The 19,541-nt window shown below is 49.4% G+C and overlaps 2 protein-coding genes across 5 annotated transcripts; both read left to right on the top strand.

The window, feature by feature from the left end:
• The first annotated feature begins 722 nt into the window (after positions 1 to 722).
• SYNPO2L (synaptopodin 2 like) lies at positions 723 to 10,366 on the top strand. 3 transcript variants are annotated; one of them, XM_023645281.2, is made up of 4 exons: positions 723 to 1,047; positions 2,234 to 2,385; positions 2,854 to 3,368; positions 6,654 to 10,366. In XM_023645281.2, the coding sequence occupies exons 1-4, from the start codon at positions 943 to 945 to the stop codon at positions 8,837 to 8,839; spliced, it is 2,958 nt and encodes a 985-aa protein (XP_023501049.1). In that variant the 5' UTR covers positions 723 to 942; the 3' UTR covers positions 8,840 to 10,366. The 3 variants fall into 3 exon arrangements, with proteins under 3 accessions (XP_023501049.1, XP_005602535.1, XP_070083447.1); XM_005602478.3 differs by having other exon boundaries at positions 775 to 1,047; positions 2,854 to 4,647; XM_070227346.1 differs by having other exon boundaries at positions 778 to 873; positions 2,854 to 4,647.
• A 1,945-nt stretch (positions 10,367 to 12,311) lies between these two features.
• On the top strand, positions 12,312 to 18,893 carry MYOZ1 (myozenin 1). 2 transcript variants are annotated; one of them, XM_001503898.6, is made up of 6 exons: positions 12,312 to 12,712; positions 13,905 to 13,995; positions 14,916 to 15,094; positions 16,675 to 16,918; positions 17,290 to 17,455; positions 18,390 to 18,893. In XM_001503898.6, exons 2-6 carry the CDS (start codon positions 13,923 to 13,925, stop codon positions 18,619 to 18,621), a joined length of 894 nt encoding a protein of 297 aa, XP_001503948.1. In that variant the 5' UTR covers positions 12,312 to 12,712; positions 13,905 to 13,922; the 3' UTR covers positions 18,622 to 18,893. The 2 variants fall into 2 exon arrangements, with proteins under 2 accessions (XP_001503948.1, XP_070083631.1); XM_070227530.1 differs by lacking the exon at positions 12,312 to 12,712 and adding an exon at positions 12,731 to 13,741.
• The last annotated feature ends 648 nt before the right edge of the window (positions 18,894 to 19,541 follow it).

Here is a 19,541-nt window from a genome sequence, read left to right as displayed (position 1 = left end):
GACTGTGTGCACAGCCTGTTAACACCATAGAGCAGTGACTGATGTAGCAGGTGCTCAATAAATGTTTGCTGAATTAAATTACTTCTTACAATACATAGGGTGATGGAAAGGTGGATACAGATAGGTGTGCATAAACATGCCAAGCCGTGTTAATAAAATATCTACTTATTTTTGGTTTCCAATACATGAATGTGCCCTATGTTAAGAGATCTCTTTCTATTATAAAACATAACATTATGGTGCTGCAACTGTAATTATCAAGAGTTTCCAGGAATAGCTGCTCTGCTAAGTGCTAAATGCTGTTTGCCTTGGTGTATGATATAGTCAAAAAAAATACTTCGGATTTACAGTCAGATTCTTGTTCCATCATTTATTAGCTATGTGACTTCAGATAGTTACTTTACCTCATCAGAGAAGAGAGTATCTAAATATCCATTTATTTGCTATTCAAACATTTATTGAGTGCTATGTGTCAGCTGTTATGCTATGCCAGTGGCTTTCAATTAACGCAGAGTGCTCATTAGAATCACCTGGAAAACGATCCTATCAGGGAAGGCACAGTCCCTGAAAGGGTGTACATCAGTTATAGAGCCCAGAGAGCTAGTACTCTGAGTCCTGAATAAAGGACCCGTGCAGGAGAATGGGGAACAGGGGAGGGCAAAAGTTTTTACTATAATTAGTTCTGGGAGTAATACGGCTGGGGGAGGGAAGGGAGTACAGCCGGAAACTATTTTGAGCACAGCTTCGATTGACAGGACACGTGTGCTGGACTGTACTGATCCCAGGGCCAAGCTGCCTGCCTGTGGTGTGTGGTGTGGCGGGGAAGGCCTGGGGCAGCAGGAGCAGGACAACCAGACAGACAGGCCGGACGAGGTACCAGCACCTCGACTTCTCTCCCTGGGACACTGTCCAAACTCCAAGGGCCATAGGCCAAGCTGAGCGATGGGTGCTGAGGAGGAGGTGCTGGTCACTCTGTCAGGGGGAGCCCCCTGGGGCTTCCGACTTCAGGGGGGGGCCGAGCAGAGGAAACCATTACAGGTGTCCAAGGTAAGGGAGAGCCCATATATTGAGGTTGAGGGAAAGGGGAACTCAAGGGAACCTGGGAAGTGGAATGTGGTGGCCTATGTGGGAGAAGCGGGAGGCTATGAAGAAGAGCGTCGGGGTGGGTAGGTGGGCAGGGAAGCATGCTCAAGTCTGGTGGAGGGAGTAGTGTCTGAGCACTGGCTTCTTGTGAGGGGCTATTAAAAAATTCCTGCTTTCTGGGAGCAAAGAAAAAGTAAGACTCTGCCTCGGTTCCCTGCAGCACCATAGTAGCAGAGGCCCAGTTCTGGCCATCCAGTCTTTGCTCTCCTGAGTCCTTTACTCCAAACTCCAGGAATGTAGGGAAGGTTCTAATTTCTTTCTAACTAAACTGATATGTGATGAACTGAGGCTGTCTCATGCAGCCCAGCTCAGCTCAGTCCTGCCCTGCCCATGGCTTCAGTGCTCCTTTCCTTATGCCAGATCCTTCCTCTCACTAGGCAAGACTTTTTTAGGTGCTAAGAGGGTTATGGCAAGATCCAGCCTGTCAAATGAAGTTGTTACCCTTTTGGTTTCACCATATAGGCTTAATTTTCTCAATTGTAAAATGTGGGTAATAATAGTACCTACTTCATAGACCCATTCTAAGGATTAAATGCAGTAATACATGTAGAGTGCTTAGCACCATGCCTAAAATTTAGTAGGAACTCAATAAATGATAGCCACCACTGTTATTATTACTTTAACATATGTATGTGCACACATGGAACACATATACACACACAATCACAATCTCCCAGAATCTGCTGGACTCCCTCCAATCTGGAATACTGTTCTAAAATCTTGACTGTGTAGATAATGATGCCTGGAATTCCAAGGCCTAGAAGAGAACTCTTGGCTAGTATAGATATTGCCCTTAGAGGAAAATCTTGAGGGGCTATAAGCACATTTCTAGCACCTCCCCCCTGCAGTTTTCCTCAAACCTCTTTCATTCGGTGATTACCCTACCTCCCCTCATGTGATGTATTACTTCCTCCAGTTGCACCTTCTTCCCTCTAGATAGGCCCCCTTAACTGCAGCTCCTCCCTACCCTTTCTTACTCTGCAAAGTAAAATCCCCTCCACACATGGGTCCTTCCTGTCCTAACTCCCTTCTATCTATTCTCCCTTAGAGCCCTCCCTCACCTATAATCTCTCCTCTGTCATCTTCTCAGATCCGAAGACGGAGCCAGGCTGGCAGAGCAGGACTCCGAGAGAGGGACCAGCTTTTGGCCATCAATGGTGTCTCCTGTACCAGCCTCTCTCATGCCAGTGCCATGAGCCTCATTGATGCATCAGGGAATCAGCTTGTCCTCACTGTGCGACGGTATGGAGCCCTCCCATCCCACCCTACTCCTGTTCCCCTAGTCTAGGGCTCCCATTGCCTGTCTCAACTCTATGTCTCACTGGCCTAGCTTCAGCAACTAACAAGTACCCATTTCTGCTTGTATGTTTGTTCTGGAGTGTAGATGTTAGTATAGGCATCCCAAAGGGCTTGAATGTATCTGCAATTAAGGGATGTGGATATCGAGTGGACATTTGAGTATGTGGGCCTACTTCACCCCTTGCCTGTCTCCTTATCATCACATCTCCCTCTAAACCCATTTCCACTCACAGCCCTCCAAGCACATTTGCCTCCCAATTTGTCTTCAGATATCTGCTCTTCCCAGCCCATCCATTCCACCTATGTGCCAGTTCCCTCTCTTCCCTTACCTCCTCCTCCTATCCCCTCCAGATCTCTCTAGGTGTCAGTCATCCACCCTATCTCTCAAGTTCTGTCATCTTTCCTATCCAGGGTAGAGGATGAAGGGCCTGTGCGATCTCCATCACCTGGTGAGCTTCAGGTGCTGTCGCCCTTATCTCCGCTGAGTCCTGAGCCCCCCGGTGCTCCAGTTCCCCAGCCTCTTCAGCCTGGGAGGCTCCTCTCACCTCCTGACAGTGAAGCTTACTATGGAGAGACAGACAGCGATGCTGATGGCCCTGCCACCCAGGAGAAGCCCCGCCGACCCCGCCGCCGAGGCCCCATGAAGCCTACGCCTCCAGGAGCCCCACCTGATGAGGTCTACCTGTCTGACAGCCCTGCAGAGCCAGTGCCGGCTGTCCCTGGCCCTCCCAGCCAGGTTGACAGCCGTGTGAGCTCCCCATCTTGGGAGGACGGGGCAACCCTTCAGCCACCCCCAGCAGAGGCCCTGCTGTTGCCCCATGGCTCCCTCCGGCCTGGCCCTCATCTCATCCCTATGGTGGGGCCTGTTCCCCACCCAGTGGCAGAAGATCTTACTACCACCTACACCCAGAAGGCCAAAGAAGCCAGTGAGTGCCTGAACCCTTTTTCCCTAGCCAGGATCCTTCAATCTGAGCCCTAAATATACCCCTCCATAACCATACCTTATGCTTCCCTTGGATATAGTCTTGGTGACAAGTGGAGAAGAGTGATGAGTAGGAGGGGAAAATAATTATTCTCATGGTCCCCATTATTTTTGCTGTTTGAACCAGTGTGGCAAAAAGGTACAGGTGGTTCAACCCAACCCAGGAACAGGGTAAGTAGGGAAGTTGGAAAGGGATATGAATCGATGAAGGGTTTGCTTATTGTTGTTGCTATGATTTTGTGGATGTCAGACGAAGTGAGGGCGGAGTGCAGACATGGGGCAGGGAAGTATTTGGAAGCAGGGCAGTGCTTACAGGGGCTCTTCAGTGTTAATTGCAGGCATGGCATCAGAGATACCTTTGACACTGTAAGTTCCGTTAGGATTCCTGGGGACTGGGAGGCTATGGGATAGTCATGAGATCCCTAGGAAATGGTAGAGGGAGGGATCTTTGGCTCCTTATCTCAGGCAAGAATGTAGGCCTGGGCAGAAAAGGCCAGTTCCACTTATCTCAGGCTCTTTGCTATTTTTGATGTGAGCTACAGAACAATGGCTAAGAGTGAACTTTCTCCCTGTCCTATGCCTTCCATGCCCCTCCCCGAGATACCTTTCATGTCACCTTGGAAATCTCAGGATTATCCCTTTAGTTCTCATCTCTTATTCCTCCCTTCCACCATTCTGATTCCTGATCCATAGAATTTTGTGTCTCTAAGTCTGGAATAGAGGCTAAGGACATAACAGTTTAGGGTCTGACATCGCTGAGAGTGTCCAATATCCCACAAATTCCAGATGCATGTCCAGGATCCCATGCTTATCCCCAATTCTCATTTTAGCATTCTCTCCCTTCCCATCATGCGGGGTGAGACTGTAGTTAGTGGCTCAGGGATATTTTTAGCCAAGCAGACCTCATTGTCCAGTGGGTTGGGGTGGGGGGAGGGTAGGCAGGTGCCCATGTCCATCACACCAGGGCTTGTAGGGCAGCCAAGAGAAGGCAGGGGGTCAGGCCCCAAAAATAGCACAGTGAGCTCATTCAGCTGCCAGCTCTGGGGATAAGACAAAGGGGCTTTAAAAGGCATGGGCGGTGGCTCAAGCTGGTCCTGCTCCAGCCTACACTGCCTTTCTCGGCATGGAGACCTTTGAGCCCATCAGCCAAGAGTCCCTCAGCCAAGCCAGCTGCGACAAAGTCCCAGGCCCGTTTCCTGAGCTCCAGGACCAGTTCTATGCAGGTACAGACCTCCCATAGTCAGCAGAGTTCTGGGATCTAGAATGGAGGGGAATACATCAACAGTTTAGGAAGGGAGGTCTTTGGGAAAATTCTTACTCTGTCATCCCCTCCTCCTTTTTGCCTTCCTCTTCTCTTCTCAAGAGAATTTCACTGCCTTTTTCTCAGAATAGGCTGATGCTATGGCCACATGTCGAAGGGGTTTGTGACCACATGAGCTGTAGAAAACTCATGGGAAGAGTGTATGTGAGAGACAGAAATGTGAACAATCCATAAATACATGCAGGGATGTATGTGGGAGTCCGTGGGAGAAGATATGTGTGAACAAGAAAGTGTCTGTGTACATGTGAGCTAGTCTAAAGAAAGCTTTGATAGTAATTGTTACTCACAGTGAGCCTTAGGGCTGCTGTTAAATGCTAAATTTACCTACATTATCTCACTTAATCTTCATAGCAACCTTATGAGGTAGCCATTATCATCCTCATTTACAGATGAGGAAAGTGAACTTCAGTGGGGTGAAAACGCTCCCAAGATCCAAAAATCTGAATGGAACTCTGACTCCAGTGCCTATCTCTGGTCCACAGTATTAGTCTGTGGTATAAATGTTGGGATGGGTGGAATGAGAGCCCTAATTAGAAAGGAGTTTGGTATCTTGAGTGGAAAGTAGATGGAATTTCAATAATTTTTCAGAAGGGGATCATGGGGATCATTGATCAGAGAGTATTTGTGTCCATGGCAGGGCCCTAGCAGCAGGGCTGCCTCTCCCATTTCCTGGTCCCACCTCCCAGGCCCTGCATGGCATGGGAAGCCGTGCCCTGGCTCCCCTTAGTACATATTCCTTGTGTGCCTGCCTGGTAATGGCTGCCCAAGCTCTCTACCTAGAAGGTTTGGAAAAGAGGGGACATCTCTGACCCCCACAAAGCCCTCTATAGTCCCACCCCCAGCTTGGGGAAAAGGAGAATATATTTAGCTGGTGATCTTGAGGTATCCTAATGATACTGAGGGTTGCCTTAGAGAGCAGCACTCTGGCTTTTCCTGCATCTCCGATCTGAAGCTCTCCCTGGCTGTGAGTAGCAGGGGTGTGAGGCACAGAGGAGTGCCCTGGTGGTTGGAAGTCCAGTATTGGCACTAAATTTTTGTTCAAACTATTAACAACAGGGTCTTTGCAGGGGGAACCCTGGGAAGAAGGGCCATATGTGTAGGCCATATGTGTATAAGAGTATGCATATGTGTGAATGTATTTGACTCTATGTGTGTTTTTATGTAGGCACATGTGTATTTACATGCATGTATGTGAACTAGGGTGTATATAAGCTAGGTTATATAGGAATGAGAGAGAAAAGTACATAGAAAAAATATGCCCACAACCCATATTCTTGTTGAAATGATGTGTGATGGGAGTTATTTCTATGAATATATATGATGTGGACTGCATAATGGGGGTGGAATAGTGAATGAAGACCCTCACTGCTATGGATCCTTTGTATCCTTATCATAAAGGATAAGGGGTGAGAAGAGGGAATAAGCCCCAAACTTTCTGAGAAGCCCCCTAACATGGTCTCTGTGGTGGGAGAAAATTGTCCCTTCTCATCTCTTCTCTCCCTGGGACCTGCTTCATGTCCCTGCCTGCCACGAGAAGTGACCCACCACCTCAACCCCAACCACACATTGCCAGCCAAGAATGGAGGGAGGCAGGGGAGGAATTATTTGGTGTGGGTAAGAGCACGTCTCTGGGAAATAGGAGCAGAGTAGAGGGAAGAGAGGATAGGAGGAGAGCTGTAGTCAGCGTGGCGTCAGGGCAGCCAACTACACTCTGTTTTCTCTTCAACTGTCCTTGGTTTCACCTTTCACCTTCCACTCTGCCCCTAAGTTAGAGGACTTTGCCACAGGCAGGAGACCGTGTGGGTAAGGTCAATGAAAAAACCAGGGGTGGGAGGCCTGAGGGAGCTGGCTGGGGTTGAATAATACTAGAAGAGGCTCACTGACCATTTTTCCTCCTGGCCTCCTCAGAACTGCAACGGGCAGAGAGCCTCCAAGAGAAGAGTGTGAAGGAGGCCAAGACCAAATGCCGGACGATTGCATCCCTGCTAACCGCAGCCCCCAACCCCCACTCCAAGGGGGTGCTTATGTTTAAGAAACGTCGGCAGAGAGCCAAGAAATACACCCTAGTGAGCTTTGGGGCTGCAGCTAGGACAGGCGCTGAGGAGGAGGAGGAGGATGGCATCCCTCCAACTAGTGAGTCTGAGCTGGACGAGGAGGTCTTCTCCGATGCCAGAAGCCTCACCAACCAGTTGGATTGGGACAGCCCCTATCTGGACATGGAGCTGGCCAGGCCAGGCTCAGGCGCAGCAGAGGGTCAGGGCCCAGGGCTGGGAGGGCAGTTGAGTGAGGCCTCTGGGAGAGGGGTCCAGCTCTTTGAACAGCAGCGCCAGCGCACAGCCTCCAGCACCCAGGAGGTAGCCCGGGATGGTCCAGCAGCCATGCTCAACGGGCAAGGCCTGCAGTCACCACCTCGGGCCCAAAGTGCTCCGCCGGAGGCGGCTGTGCTCCCATCCAGCCTTTCGCCAGCCCCTGCAGCCAGCCCTAGACCCTTCCTCCCAGGCAGTGGAGCCTCTACCCCAGCTCCAAGCATCTTCAACCGGTCAGCCAGGCCCTTTACTCCGGGCTTACAAGGACAGCGGCCAGGTACCACCTCAGTTATTTTCCGGCCCTTAGCCCCTAAGAGGGCAAATGAAAGCCTGGGAGGCCTCAGCCTCGCTCCACCGCCTTTCTTGTCCTCTCCGCAGGGGCCCACCCCTCTGCCCAGCTTCACCTTAGGGGTTCCCAGCCATGTGCCAGCCTCCGCTTCCCTTAGTACCCCACGCCCCTCGGGCCCCGTGACGGCCACCAGCTCCCTGTACATCCCAGCCCCTAACCGTCCTGTTACGCCAGGCGAAGCCCCAGAGTCCCTCGCTTCCCCTAGCGGAGCTGCCAAGACCTCCACCGCTTCTATTTTCCTATCGGCGCCTCTGCGATCCGCTGCGCGCCCAGAGGCGCCCGCCCCAGGCTCCGCGGCCCCTGAGCCCCCCAGTGCTCGGGAGCAGCGCATCTCTGTGCCAGCTGTCCGCACCGGCATCCTCCAGGAGGCCCGGCGTCGGGGGACCCGGAAGCAGATGTTCCGGCCAGGAAATGAGGAGACGAAGAACTCGCCCAACCCCGAGCTACTATCGTTGGTGCAGAATCTGGATGAAAAACCCCGAGCTGGGGGTGCTGAATCTGGTCCAGAGGAGGATGCTCTGAGCCTCGGTGCTGAAGCCTGCAACTTCATGCAGCCACCAGGGGGCAGGAGTTACAAGACGCCGCCTCTTGTGACACCTAAAACCCCGCCTCCAATGCCTCCCAAGACCCCACCCCCTATGACGCTCAAGACTCCACCCCCAGTGGCTCCTAAGCCCCCATCTCGAGGGTACCTTGATGGGCTGGTGAATGGGGCGGCCCCTTCGCCTGGAATCCCTGAACCACCAAGGCTTCAGGGCAGGGGTGGGGAGCTGTTTGCTAAGCGGCAGAGCCGAGCGGACAGGTATGTGGTGGAAGCTACACCTAGTCCTGGCCTTGGCCCTGGCCCTGGCCCTCGGCCCAGAAGCCCTTCTCCTACTCCCTCACTGCCCCCTTCCTGGAAATATTCACCCAACATCCGTGCCCCACCTCCTATTGCTTATAACCCACTGCTCTCACCCTTTTTCCCCCAAGCTGCCCGAACACTCCCTAATAAGGCCCAATCCCAGGGGCCCCGGGCAACCCCCAAGCAGGGTATCAAGGCTTTGGATTTCATGCGGCACCAGCCCTATCAACTTAAAACTGCCATGTTCTGTTTTGATGAGATTCCCCAGACTCCTGGCCCCACCTCCTCAGGGCCCCCTAAAACTGCCAGAGTCCAGGAGATCCGCCGATTTTCCACTCCAGCGCCCCAGCCCACTGCAGAGCTCCTGGCCCCCACTGTGCTTGCTCCCCGAGCAGCCACTACATTGGATGAGCCTATCTGGAGGGCAGATCTGGCCTCAACCCCTGTGCTTAGCCCAGCCCCTCCTCCAGAGTCTCCCAGGGGTCTTGGGGCCTCCTCCAGCTCCTGTGGCTTCCAGGTAGCCAGGCCTCGGTTCTCAGCCACCAGAACCGGATTGCAGGCTCATGTGTGGAGGCCTGGGGCAGGCCACCACTGAGCAGGGCACAGCTCCCAGGACCAAGGAGAGGTGGAACATCCAGTTCCTAAAGTTGATTCTCCTACCCATCCCACTCCCTCTTTCAGGTATCTGGAGGTTAAATTCCCTTTTCCATAGTTTTGGAGTTGGTGCCCCATCCACCAGCTTCCTCCTCACTCCCAACCTCCCTGCTGCTTTCCAACATACTATCCCTGCGTTGCTGTCTGTGCTTCTCTTTGTCTCTGTGTTCCTTGCCTGGCTCTCTGTTTTTATCTCTAGGTCTCTCACCCATACTCCTCCACTTGTCTCTATTTCTCTACTTTGAGCTTTTCTCCGTGGGCCTCATTTTAACATTCAATGAGAAGCACACAGAGCAGATACCACTGAGACTTCAAGCAAGAAGCTCTCCACCAGGCAGGCAACAAAGGGACTGAATTGACCTCTTCTTGCACTTAGTCATTTGCTATTCCTCACTCTTCTTTCCCAAGCTTGGCTGGCATATACCTAGGCATGTATGTGTGCATGTGTGTATGTGCAAGTGTGTGTGTGTACACACAGATTTGCTCTTCTGTTTGAGGCATGAGTAAGAAGAGAGGTCTAAATAAAGACCCAGTTGGGGTTTTACCCTTTTGCTGATGAAAGGAAGGACAGATATCCTCACATGGAGTCTAGTGGAAGAAAGAGATGCACTAGAGTTAAAGACCAGCATCTGTAGTAAGTGTACAGCATTTTGTGAAACTCATAAAGTATGAGAAGACTTGAAGGGCTAGGGCAGTTTGTTTAGGCTGAGTTATATCAGCTAGACCAGGAATAGAACTGAGAATTCTATTCCTCAGGATTTCAGAAAGTTAGCAACTTGAGAGGCCCATGCTGAGCAACAAAGCATCCAGGAAGTGAAAAAAAAGAAAGAAAACTTCCTCTGAGAATGGAGAAATCATTGACTTCATTGCCTTATGAACTTAAGACACAAAGGAGGGAGAAAAGAGCCATGGTGTGGAAAGTGAGATAGAAACTAGGAGCAGAACAGAAACGAATGAAATTCACTGAGCCCCAGAGAGGAGCATAGTGAGGGAGAGTGCAGTGTTGGCAGAGAGTAAAGTTGGGTAACAAGAAACTAACCATGTACAAAAGGGGGATTGGGGAAAAAGTTGAGGGAGAAGAATGTATTTGTTAGAGTGAAGGGGGATGATGGTGGAGGGATGTGAGAGTGTGTGCTGAGTGTTGAAAGAACATTTTGTATCTGTGCTGCCTCCTTTGAGCCTGTCCCATTGTCTTCTGCAGCTTGTCATGACTACCTGGGAAAGGGCAAGGAAACACCCAGAGCCAAAATCTCTTTTCAGTCCTACCCCATACCTCAAACTCTAGCTTTTGTTCCTTTCCAGCTTCAGGTCCTGATCTCTGATCCTGGAGGGGCATGGACTCCCCTCTCACCATGACTTCTACCAGTCACATTTGCTGCTTGATCTGGAAATTGATAATTTCCTTTGGCATATTGGGTGTGAGTCACAGTACTTTGGTTTGTGCACAAGAATAAACTTATGACCCATACCTTCTGTTGCTGTCATCTCTTTTAGTTTCATACCCAAATCTTGATCTTCTCTAACCCATTTCTCTGATCTCCTGATTCCTGATCTCCCTCTCCATTCCTGACCTCTTATTTTTCATCCTTTTGCCCTTTACCACCTGGTCTTTTCTCTACCAATTCTGTCCAGCTCCAATTTAACCACCTCCACCACTCCCTTTGGTTCCCTCTTCCCACATTCTCCGTTCAGATTCTCCCCTTTCTCATCACCTGCTCCATATTTCCCAGGCAAGTCCTCAGCTTATAGAACAAAGAGAAGTCAGAAAGGCCCTCTGAGCCTTTTGCCATCAGTATTTTCTAGCTCCCTGGAGGAAGAAAGCAACCATGTTAACTGGTCGCTAGGAATTAAATGAAAGGAAATCAATGGCTGGAGGTGAAGGTGCGATGGGAGAGGGAAGAAGGAAGAAGGAGAGAAAGTGCATCAGGGTGGATTGAGAGAAGAAAAGGCACTGGAAGGCGGGCTAGAATTAGACTTCTGAGAAGGAAAGTTCTGTTGCCCCAATTTTACCAGCAGGGGGCATATTTGTGTCAATAACCAGGCCCGTGACTCATGCTCCTAAGTACACAGTCTCTCAGAATTCCAAAGGAAGGGCTCAGAGAGCATAGGCTAAATATTCTGTGTTCATCCACTTGGTAGTTCTAGGTACTCCATCATAGGAGACCAAAATTTTGTTTTGTCTTTGTTTTTGAGAAGAGGATGGTAGTGATGATGAAATCACCTTTTGTTATTTATGTTTTTTTCTTCTAATTGCTTCTTTGGGTTAGGAGGGAATGGAGAGGGAGGACAAAAGATGAGGGATGTGGAGATTAAACAAGTCTAGGCAGAGGCCAACTAGAGGTGGGTAGGGTGACTTTTCAGCCCCTAGACTGAACCTGAAAAGTTCAAGATGGGAAAAGAGGCAGGGCCAGCCCCGTGACCAACTGGTTAAGTTCGCGCACTCTCCTTCAGTGGCCCAGGGTTTCACCAGTTAGGATCCTGGGTGCAGACATGGCACTGCTCATCAAGCCACGCTGAGGCAGCATCCCACGTAGCACAACCAGAAGGACCTATAGCTAGAATATACAACTATGTACTGAGGAGCTTTGGGGAGGAGAAGGAAAAAGTAAATAAATTTTTTTAAAAAAAGAAGATGGCAACAGATGTTAACTCAGTGCCAATCTTTCAGAAAAAAAAGATGGGAAAAGGGCATGGTCAGAAAGAGTAGAATGCTCACGGAGGGACAGAAGGCTATTCTGGGAGCTACAAAAGCCACTTCCTAAGGCAGCCACAACAGTGTGGTGGTGGCTATAGCAGAGTTGTAGGAGCAACTGGTTAAAGAACCTGAGCAGAAGGTGAAGGAGGATCTAAGATGTTCATGCAGCTACTGAGGAAGGGAGTAGGCAAATGACAGGTTTCCTTCATGGGGGTTCTCAAGCTTGTGCCCCTTCCCAGAGACTCCTCTGAAACAGTGTGAATGGGACAGTCCAGATCCCATGGGGTATATGCTCCCTCTGAAGAAAATCCCAAGTAGAAACCTCAGAGAGTAAGGCCCTGGCATGGCAGAAGCCTACATGTACTTTTCAGGAAGACATTGACATCTATCCAGCAGAGCAGGCTGAACTGAGCACCTCAACAGCAAATGGGGGTGAAGAGGCAAAAATTGGTCAAGTCTTCCCCACATCATCACTGACAGCCTAGGAAGCACTGGATTTGGTTCATTTTGTCCCTTATTCTGCCAGGAACTGATCCTCCCAGAGGAAAAACCAACCCATCCAGGAACTTTCAAAGAGCAGCTCCATTGTGAACAGACTTCCCTTCCCCAAACAGAGAGCCTTAAGTCCTCTCACATCCAAAATGCACCTGCGTGTCCCTCCAGCTCTGGCCAGGATTGGCTCTGAGTGGCTCTCCAGACCTGTTCTCTAGGTTCTCACTCTCCCACTCTGAATTCCTCTCCACTACTTGCTGCCTGCTTCCTCTCTTCTCAGTTTTCAATTTCTCCCTGAATGCTTCTTTGGATCTCAGACTCTAGGAGCCAAGGAAGGGGAGTCCCTGGGCAGACTGATCCCTAGTTCAGACAGCTTAGTGGGAGAATCCCAAAGGCCTTTTCTCCCCTTCCTGCCTCTGGGCAAGGGCAGGATCTTGGTTTCAGGGTCTCAGTACCCCCTGTGCCATTTGAGCTGCTTGCACTCATCATCTCTATTAATAACCACCCTCCCTCCCCCACTGCCAGTGCTTCCCCCACACCTGCCCAGCTCGGGCTCTCCGGTCATAGCAGCTCAGTCCTCCAAAGCTGCTGGACCCCAGGGAGGGCTGACTACCGCCTGAGCAGCCGGTAAGTCTCTAGCTCTTTGGCCAGAGCTGCTGGAGCCCACTCTGCTGACAGCTGTGTCTGTGTCTGCAATAGTGACCCTTGATCCTGGGGGAGTTGCCCCCCCCCCCATCTATGCTCAGCTCCCAGCTGTCCAGTTTAGGGGAGCCACAGAGAGTTGGAAGGAGAAGGGCTGGGGATGGAGGGGGCAGGGATGGAGATGTTGGGGGAGGCACTGGAGGAATGGAAAGGGGGTCTGAGAGGTTAGATGGAAAAAAGAACCTGGTTGGGGCTGAGAGAGGTCCAGGGAGAGTCTATTTAGCAGTCCCTGGATTCTGGCCTCAGCAGACCCCATTAAGGCAGTAGAATTGCAGATGTGTTGTTGAGATAGGACTCAGCAGAAGACAGCATTTTGCTGAGTACTAGCTTCTGATAAGGAGGAGCTGGAGTTTGTATCTTTTCCCAGCTTGTCCCCCTCCACTGTGAGATTATTATGTTCCTGTCTTCTCTCAATTCCCCACTGCTATGATATTGCTGAATTGACATGCATCAAGGTTCAAATGTCCCCTGACCGCCTCTCCACTCCAGTTCGGGGGTCTGGGGCGGGAGTGACTGAAAGGGAGCGGAAAACACTGCTGTGACCTCCCAGGCTATGTTCCAGCTGGCCCAGTGGAGGAGCAACAACCTCTCCTTCCTATGGGGAATGTTTTTGGCTGCATCTCCTCAACCCTGGCAGAACATTTTTCTTCCCCACCTCCCACCCCACTCTGGGCTTAGGGAAGACTGAGGAGAGACCAGAGCTTGGAATGACAGCCCCAATCTGAGATCCTCATGCAAGTAAAACTTCAAGTCATGCCAAGCCGGTGAAACCTGGGTGCATTGCCCTGCCTGTGTTGTTTGTTTGTTTGATACTCTTCCCCCCAACACACACTGTGTTCCTCATCCCTGTAGCAGCTCTATGTAAAATAGGTGAAAAGAGGCTGGTAGAAGATAGGGGCAGGGGGTGCATCTATGCTTTCTGCCCTGCCTCCCCAGAAGAGAAGTCCTGAAGCAGTAAGTGTTCACCTTTTAGGAGAATATATATTTCTTTGGAAATCTAATGAAATTTTGCTCCCTGAAGCCCTTAACTCCAGGTTAAGAAGTACTGCCTTACTGTAGACACTCAGCTTTCCCAGTCCCTGTCCATCCTCCACCTCCCCCTTCCCACCCTATCCAGGCTGAATCTGCCTCCACAATGCCACTCTCGGGAACCCCGGCCCCCAACAAGAAGAGGAAATCCAGCAAACTGATCATGGAACTCACGGGAGGTATGACATGTTTGCACCTACCTAGTGTGGGACGTATTAAGAGTATCTCTGGCCCAAGAGTCCCAGAAATATCATAAGGTTCTATATGTCTTAGGGTGAAGAGACATAAAGAGACAAGAGGATTTCCGGGGTGGGGAGGAGAGAGACAGAGGGAGAAAGGATTCAACACTGACTACTTACCCTTCTACCCTTTTCACCTTGTAATCTGAGACAATAACACCCATGCCATCTTGCCAGTGCAGGTCCAGGACGAGAGGCCCCACAGGTCAGTGAGGGATGTTTGAGGAAGAAAATCTATATGATAGAGACTGGCACAGAATAAGGTCTCGATAAATGATTAATTTCCTTACTTCTTTCCCCAGAGCTTGGGAGCCTGTGTAAGCACTTAAAATGGAAAACTGCTCAGGCATTTTTCCCGGGGGTGGTAGGAGTACATGCCTGTGAAGAGCTCTCTCAATACCTAGAGGCTGTTCGCAGCCAGAATTCCCTGAGGGGAAGAGAAGGAAAAGAAGTTAAGACAGGAGTCTATATTTAGAGGTGGCCAATTCCACACAGTGTTGGCCTTTGGGCTTTCCCCCACACTACAGTTTCCCCAGTGGTCTCCATCTATGACGTTCCTTTACTCATTTTGCCCTGTGCCCCTTGCCCCTTTTTTACCCCATTCACCATCTCCGCTCTAGTATCCCCAGTATTCCTACTCTGCACCCCAGTTCCCATGCATTCTCTCCAACTCCAAGTGCAGGAAATCAAAATCTCTCACAAACTAGACAGAATTTGATCAGATATCACAGACAGCATCTGCTTCCCTCAGTGATCTCTGCTGAGACACAAACACTTAGTTGTAGATGGTGTCCGCATTCTAAGCCCCAAAACCCTACTTTCCTCTTTCCCTTGTCTTTTCCTCCCTACTTCACAAAAAGGTGGACAGGAGAGCTCAGGCCTGAACCTGGGCAAGAAGATCAGTGTCCCAAGGGATGTGATGTTGGAGGAGCTGTCGCTGCTTACTAACCGGGGCTCCAAGATGTTCAAATTGCGGCAGATGCGAGTGGAGAAATTTATCTATGAAAACCACCCTGATGTCTTCTCTGACAGCTCAATGGTGAGTTCGGAACTTTACTATTCTCAAGACTAGTGCCTTTCCGGACAGCTTCTTGGTAGGCCCTGAATCTCCAAAACATCACCAAGCTCCTCTCCTTGCCAATTTATAAGCTCATTAAACCCCCAGATATATTGAGCCCCAATAGCACAAGGGCAAGTAACAGCTCACCTTTGAAACTAAGTGACTATTTGAGAGCTAGTGAAGGGGGATGGGGAGTACCACAACCTCAGGAGAAAATTCCTTCCCAGTATGGTTGTGTTAAAGATAACGTTGCCAGATAAAACTCAGGAAGCCCAGTCCTGTATTGTAAAGTTGAGATACACATGAATCCTTTTTTAGTAAAGTATGTCCCATGCAATATCCGGGACATAAAAATTAAATTAAATTTGAAAAATACAGGACACCCAGTTAAATTTGAACTTCAGATACATGATGAATACTCTCTTATATATAAATATGTTCCATGCAATGTTGGGGAATATTTATACTAAAGAAGTACTGTTGGTTATCTGGGATGCAAATTGAACTGGTGTCCTGTAATTTTCTTTGCTAAATCTGGCAACTCTAGAAAGAGTTAAGTGAATTTTTATAGCCATCTCCTTCTTGAGCCATTCTTTTATCTAAAGGTTCAGTCTAAGGACCCCAGATATGGGGACTGAAACCATCCTTTAAGATCCTACTTCCCCTAGTCAGGATCCTTCTCCAAAGAGAAGTAGGGATTGGAGAGGGGCCAGGCACAAGATGTTATAGCGGAGTAGGTGAGGATCTTCTCCATTTCCTTTCTTTCCCCTCCACCTTCCCTGGGCAGCCAGGGGAGAGTGGAAATAGATGTCTATATGGGGCCAGGGGCAGGAGTTTCTGTCATTGGCCTGTATGTAGGAGCACAGTAAAAATGCTGAGCCAGTCATCTCTAACTTTAGGAGGCCAAAAGTCCTCCTCCCTGCCTGGGTCTGGTTACACTGGGTGGAGCATGGGGGTGTGCATGGTGGGGTGGCCAGGAGAGCCTCCTGAAGGAGTTGGCGATGTTATTTTTAGGCTTTGGGGATGAATCCAGTGTTACCCTTTTGGCCACCCTTCCCCCATCCACTGCAGTTTCACTGTCGGGAAGTCCTGGTCCAACAGGCACCAAGAGGAGAGAGGGAGAGGAAGAGAAAGAGAAAAGAGACTTCTGTCTATTACACAAGATGAGGAGGGGGAGGGGCGGAGATCTCTCTAGTTCTTCAAATCAAGTCTGGGTTCTCTAAGCCAACTCCACCCTCTGAAATTTTAGTTGAGCAGAAGTCTTGGTCCCCTTTGCCCTGGTAAGGATGGGAAAGGGGAGTATGGAGAATGGGTTGCCTCTCTCCTAAGGTGTCATTGGAGGAACTGAGCCAACGGGGTCCTACCCCTTAAGGAGAGTTTAATTCCTCTCATTCAGGGTATGTACTATCCACCTACTGGAGGGAGGAATCTCAGAGGATTCAGTGTGTTCGGGTTGTCCACTGTCTTTGATCACCTCCTCCTTTCAATGCTCACCTGTGTCTTTGTATATTCCCCATACCCTTTGCTAATCTTCCCCTCACTTTGTCCTTTCTTTTCAGGATCACTTCCAGAAGTTCCTTCCCACAGTGGGGGGACAGCTGGGCACAGCTGGTCAGGGATTCTCCTACAGCAAGGGCAGTGGCAGAGGCCAGGCAGGAGGAAGTGGCTCTGCTGGACAGTATGGCTCTGACCAGCAGCACCATCAGGGCCCTGAGTCTCAATCTGGAGGTACAGGAGGTCCTGGGGGCCAGACTGGCAGAGGAGGAGTTGCTGGCACAGCAGGGGTTGGCGAGACAGGAACAGGCAAGTATCCTCACCCAAGAGTAATGCGTCTGGTCCCTAAGAAGAAATATCTCCAGAAGTGAGGCCTAGACTAGGTGTAGGGCACAGAGGAGGCTTCTGAGATGTCTCGATGTACTCTCTGGGTCCAGGGGGATACAGATGTGTCTGTTCCATCCAGAAGCCTTGTCTCTCAGTCACCTTTCTGGCTTTTCAGTGTTAGTTACAGATCTGACCCCAGCCTGTTATTATTCTACAAACCTTATACAATTACCAGGATGTTATACCTTTGCTCCCTGGCCCCAGCAACTTCCCTACAGCAGATGTGTGAAACTAATTTCCACTGGCTACTAACTGCTATTATTTGTGTTACTTTTCCCTCCCATGGCTGCCAGGAGACCAGGCAGGTGGAGAAGGAAAACATATCACTGTGTTCAAGACCTATATTTCCCCATGGGAGAGAGCCATGGGGGTTGATCCCCAGCAAAAAGTGGAACTGGGCATTGACCTGCTGGCCTACGGGGCCAAAGCTGAACTCCCCCAATATAAGTCCTTCAACAGGTAGGCTTGGTGGGGAAGGAACCAGATGCATTCTACTGTGTGGCAACATGTCCTTAGTTGGGATGGAGACTTTGGTTCAAATGTTTCAGAAGGAGGCTGAGGAGGCATGGGAGGAATATGGGGGCCCTAACTGAAGGCCTTTTCTCTTTTCATTGTAGTTCAGAGAAACAGTATGGTAAGATGAAGAAAAAATTTGCTGGGAGGCAGGATTTGAATTTTAGTTCATAGGCCATTTATTAGCTGTGTGGGCATAGGAAAGTCACACTACTTCTAAGCCTTGGTTGCCTTGACTGTAAAATGAGAATAATATTACACATTTGAAGCCTCTTGAGACTCTCTTCATTCAAGTTTAGGATTCCATTAGTATGATTCTATTTCTTAATACCCTACTTTAGTAAGGCTTAAATATCTATTCTTTTGGAATTGGGCTTCTCTAGACTGTGGATAGGAGATCTGTGTGAAAGCAGGATAGGGAAGTGCTGGAGAAGTGCTTTTGCATTTGGTCCTAAAGAGCCTGGATTTTCCAGGAAATATTAATTCTTCTCATCCAGGCCATGCACTATCCACTGGAGGTGGGGTAAGGGTTTTGAGGGGAGTCTCTACATTGTAATTTAAGGTGGCCTCAGACCTTTGGGTCTATAGTGTTTGGAGTCACTTTCTCTGAAACGCTGGTCTGGGTCACAACTATCCATGAGACTCTCTATCTAATACCACTGGACTCCTTTTTCATTGTTAGCTTTGGGGAAATAAGCAAACCTTGGAGTGCTAAGTGAGAAGAAGAATAAGGAGTGCAGAAGTTCTCTAGTTGTATCTGGAACTAGAATTCACAGACTTCCCCATCCTCAAATCAGGGTGACATCTCACTGATAAAACTCTGTTCCTTTTTTTCTAGTTATTAATTTAAAAATGTTTTTAAAATGTGTCCCCTTTTCAGGACAGCAATGCCTTATGGTGGATATGAGAAGGCCTCCAAACGCATGACTTTCCAGATGCCCAAGTTTGACCTGGGGCCCCTGCTGAGTGAACCCCTGGTCCTCTATAACCAGAACCTCTCCAACAGGCCTTCTTTCAATCGAACCCCTATCCCCTGGCTGAGCTCCGGGGAGCCTGTAGACTACAACGTGGATATTGGCATCCCCTTGGATGGAGAAACAGAGGAGCTGTGAGGTGTTTCCTCCTCTACTTTGCATGAAGTTTCCCCTCTCTGGTTCCAATTTGGAGAGGGAATGCCGATCAGGATACCCTCACTGTAAATCCAGTATCCTGTGGGAATGGAGGGAAAAAGGAGGGAGAGATTTGTCTTTCCATCCTTCACTCCAAGTCCCCACTCCAAGCGTCCTTCCTCAGAGCTCCCCTTTCACTTGCTCTGTATAGAACGTGCTCTTTTATGGAATTTGCTTTGCCACTGGTAACAGTCAATAAACTTCAAGGAAATGAACTCATTCTTCCTCTGATATTTGAGGGCAGACAAAAACTGAGGCTAACAATGCACAGAGACTAATTAAAGTAAAATACTTAACATTCATTATTCAGACTTCAAGACCAGACCCGAGCTCTGGTTGCTTACACACCCACACCCACACCCATGAAACCACATTCATAGGTGTATACAAAGACATATTTATTCAGTAGTACATAAGACAGATAATCACGTACAAATACATGTGCTGGCCCACATGTGGGCAAAGCTAAGAAGCTATTGTGTGCTTTGATTAGGAAATGGGTGTTGGTGATCCTGGTATTAGGTCTGTTTATGTAACTGATTAGAAATTGGGATAATCAGGATTACCCAATTATCACAGAACTAGAGCATGCCATAAAGTTTCCAGATGACACCAGACTGGGCTTGGGAATGTATGTGTCAAAGGTTACAGATTCCCAAAAGGATGAAAGAGAATAGGGAGCTATGTTGGAATCCGGAAGGAAGTGGGAGAAACTGGCTGCAGTTATAGTATGCCTGGCTATGTGTGAACACAGCAAGAAAGATCTAAGAGTCACAGGGGCACTGCAGTTGCGTCCAGAAAGCACTGTGATTGGAAAGAAACCATGGGAGTCCAATAGGAATGAGTAGCAATATTCTTTTTAT

The sequence above is a fragment of the Equus caballus genome, chromosome 1, assembly GCF_041296265.1.
Source record: "Equus caballus isolate H_3958 breed thoroughbred chromosome 1, TB-T2T, whole genome shotgun sequence".
In the NCBI taxonomy this organism is placed as follows: Eukaryota; Metazoa; Chordata; class Mammalia; order Perissodactyla; family Equidae; genus Equus; species Equus caballus.
This window is presented reverse-complemented; position numbering and strand designations above follow the sequence as displayed.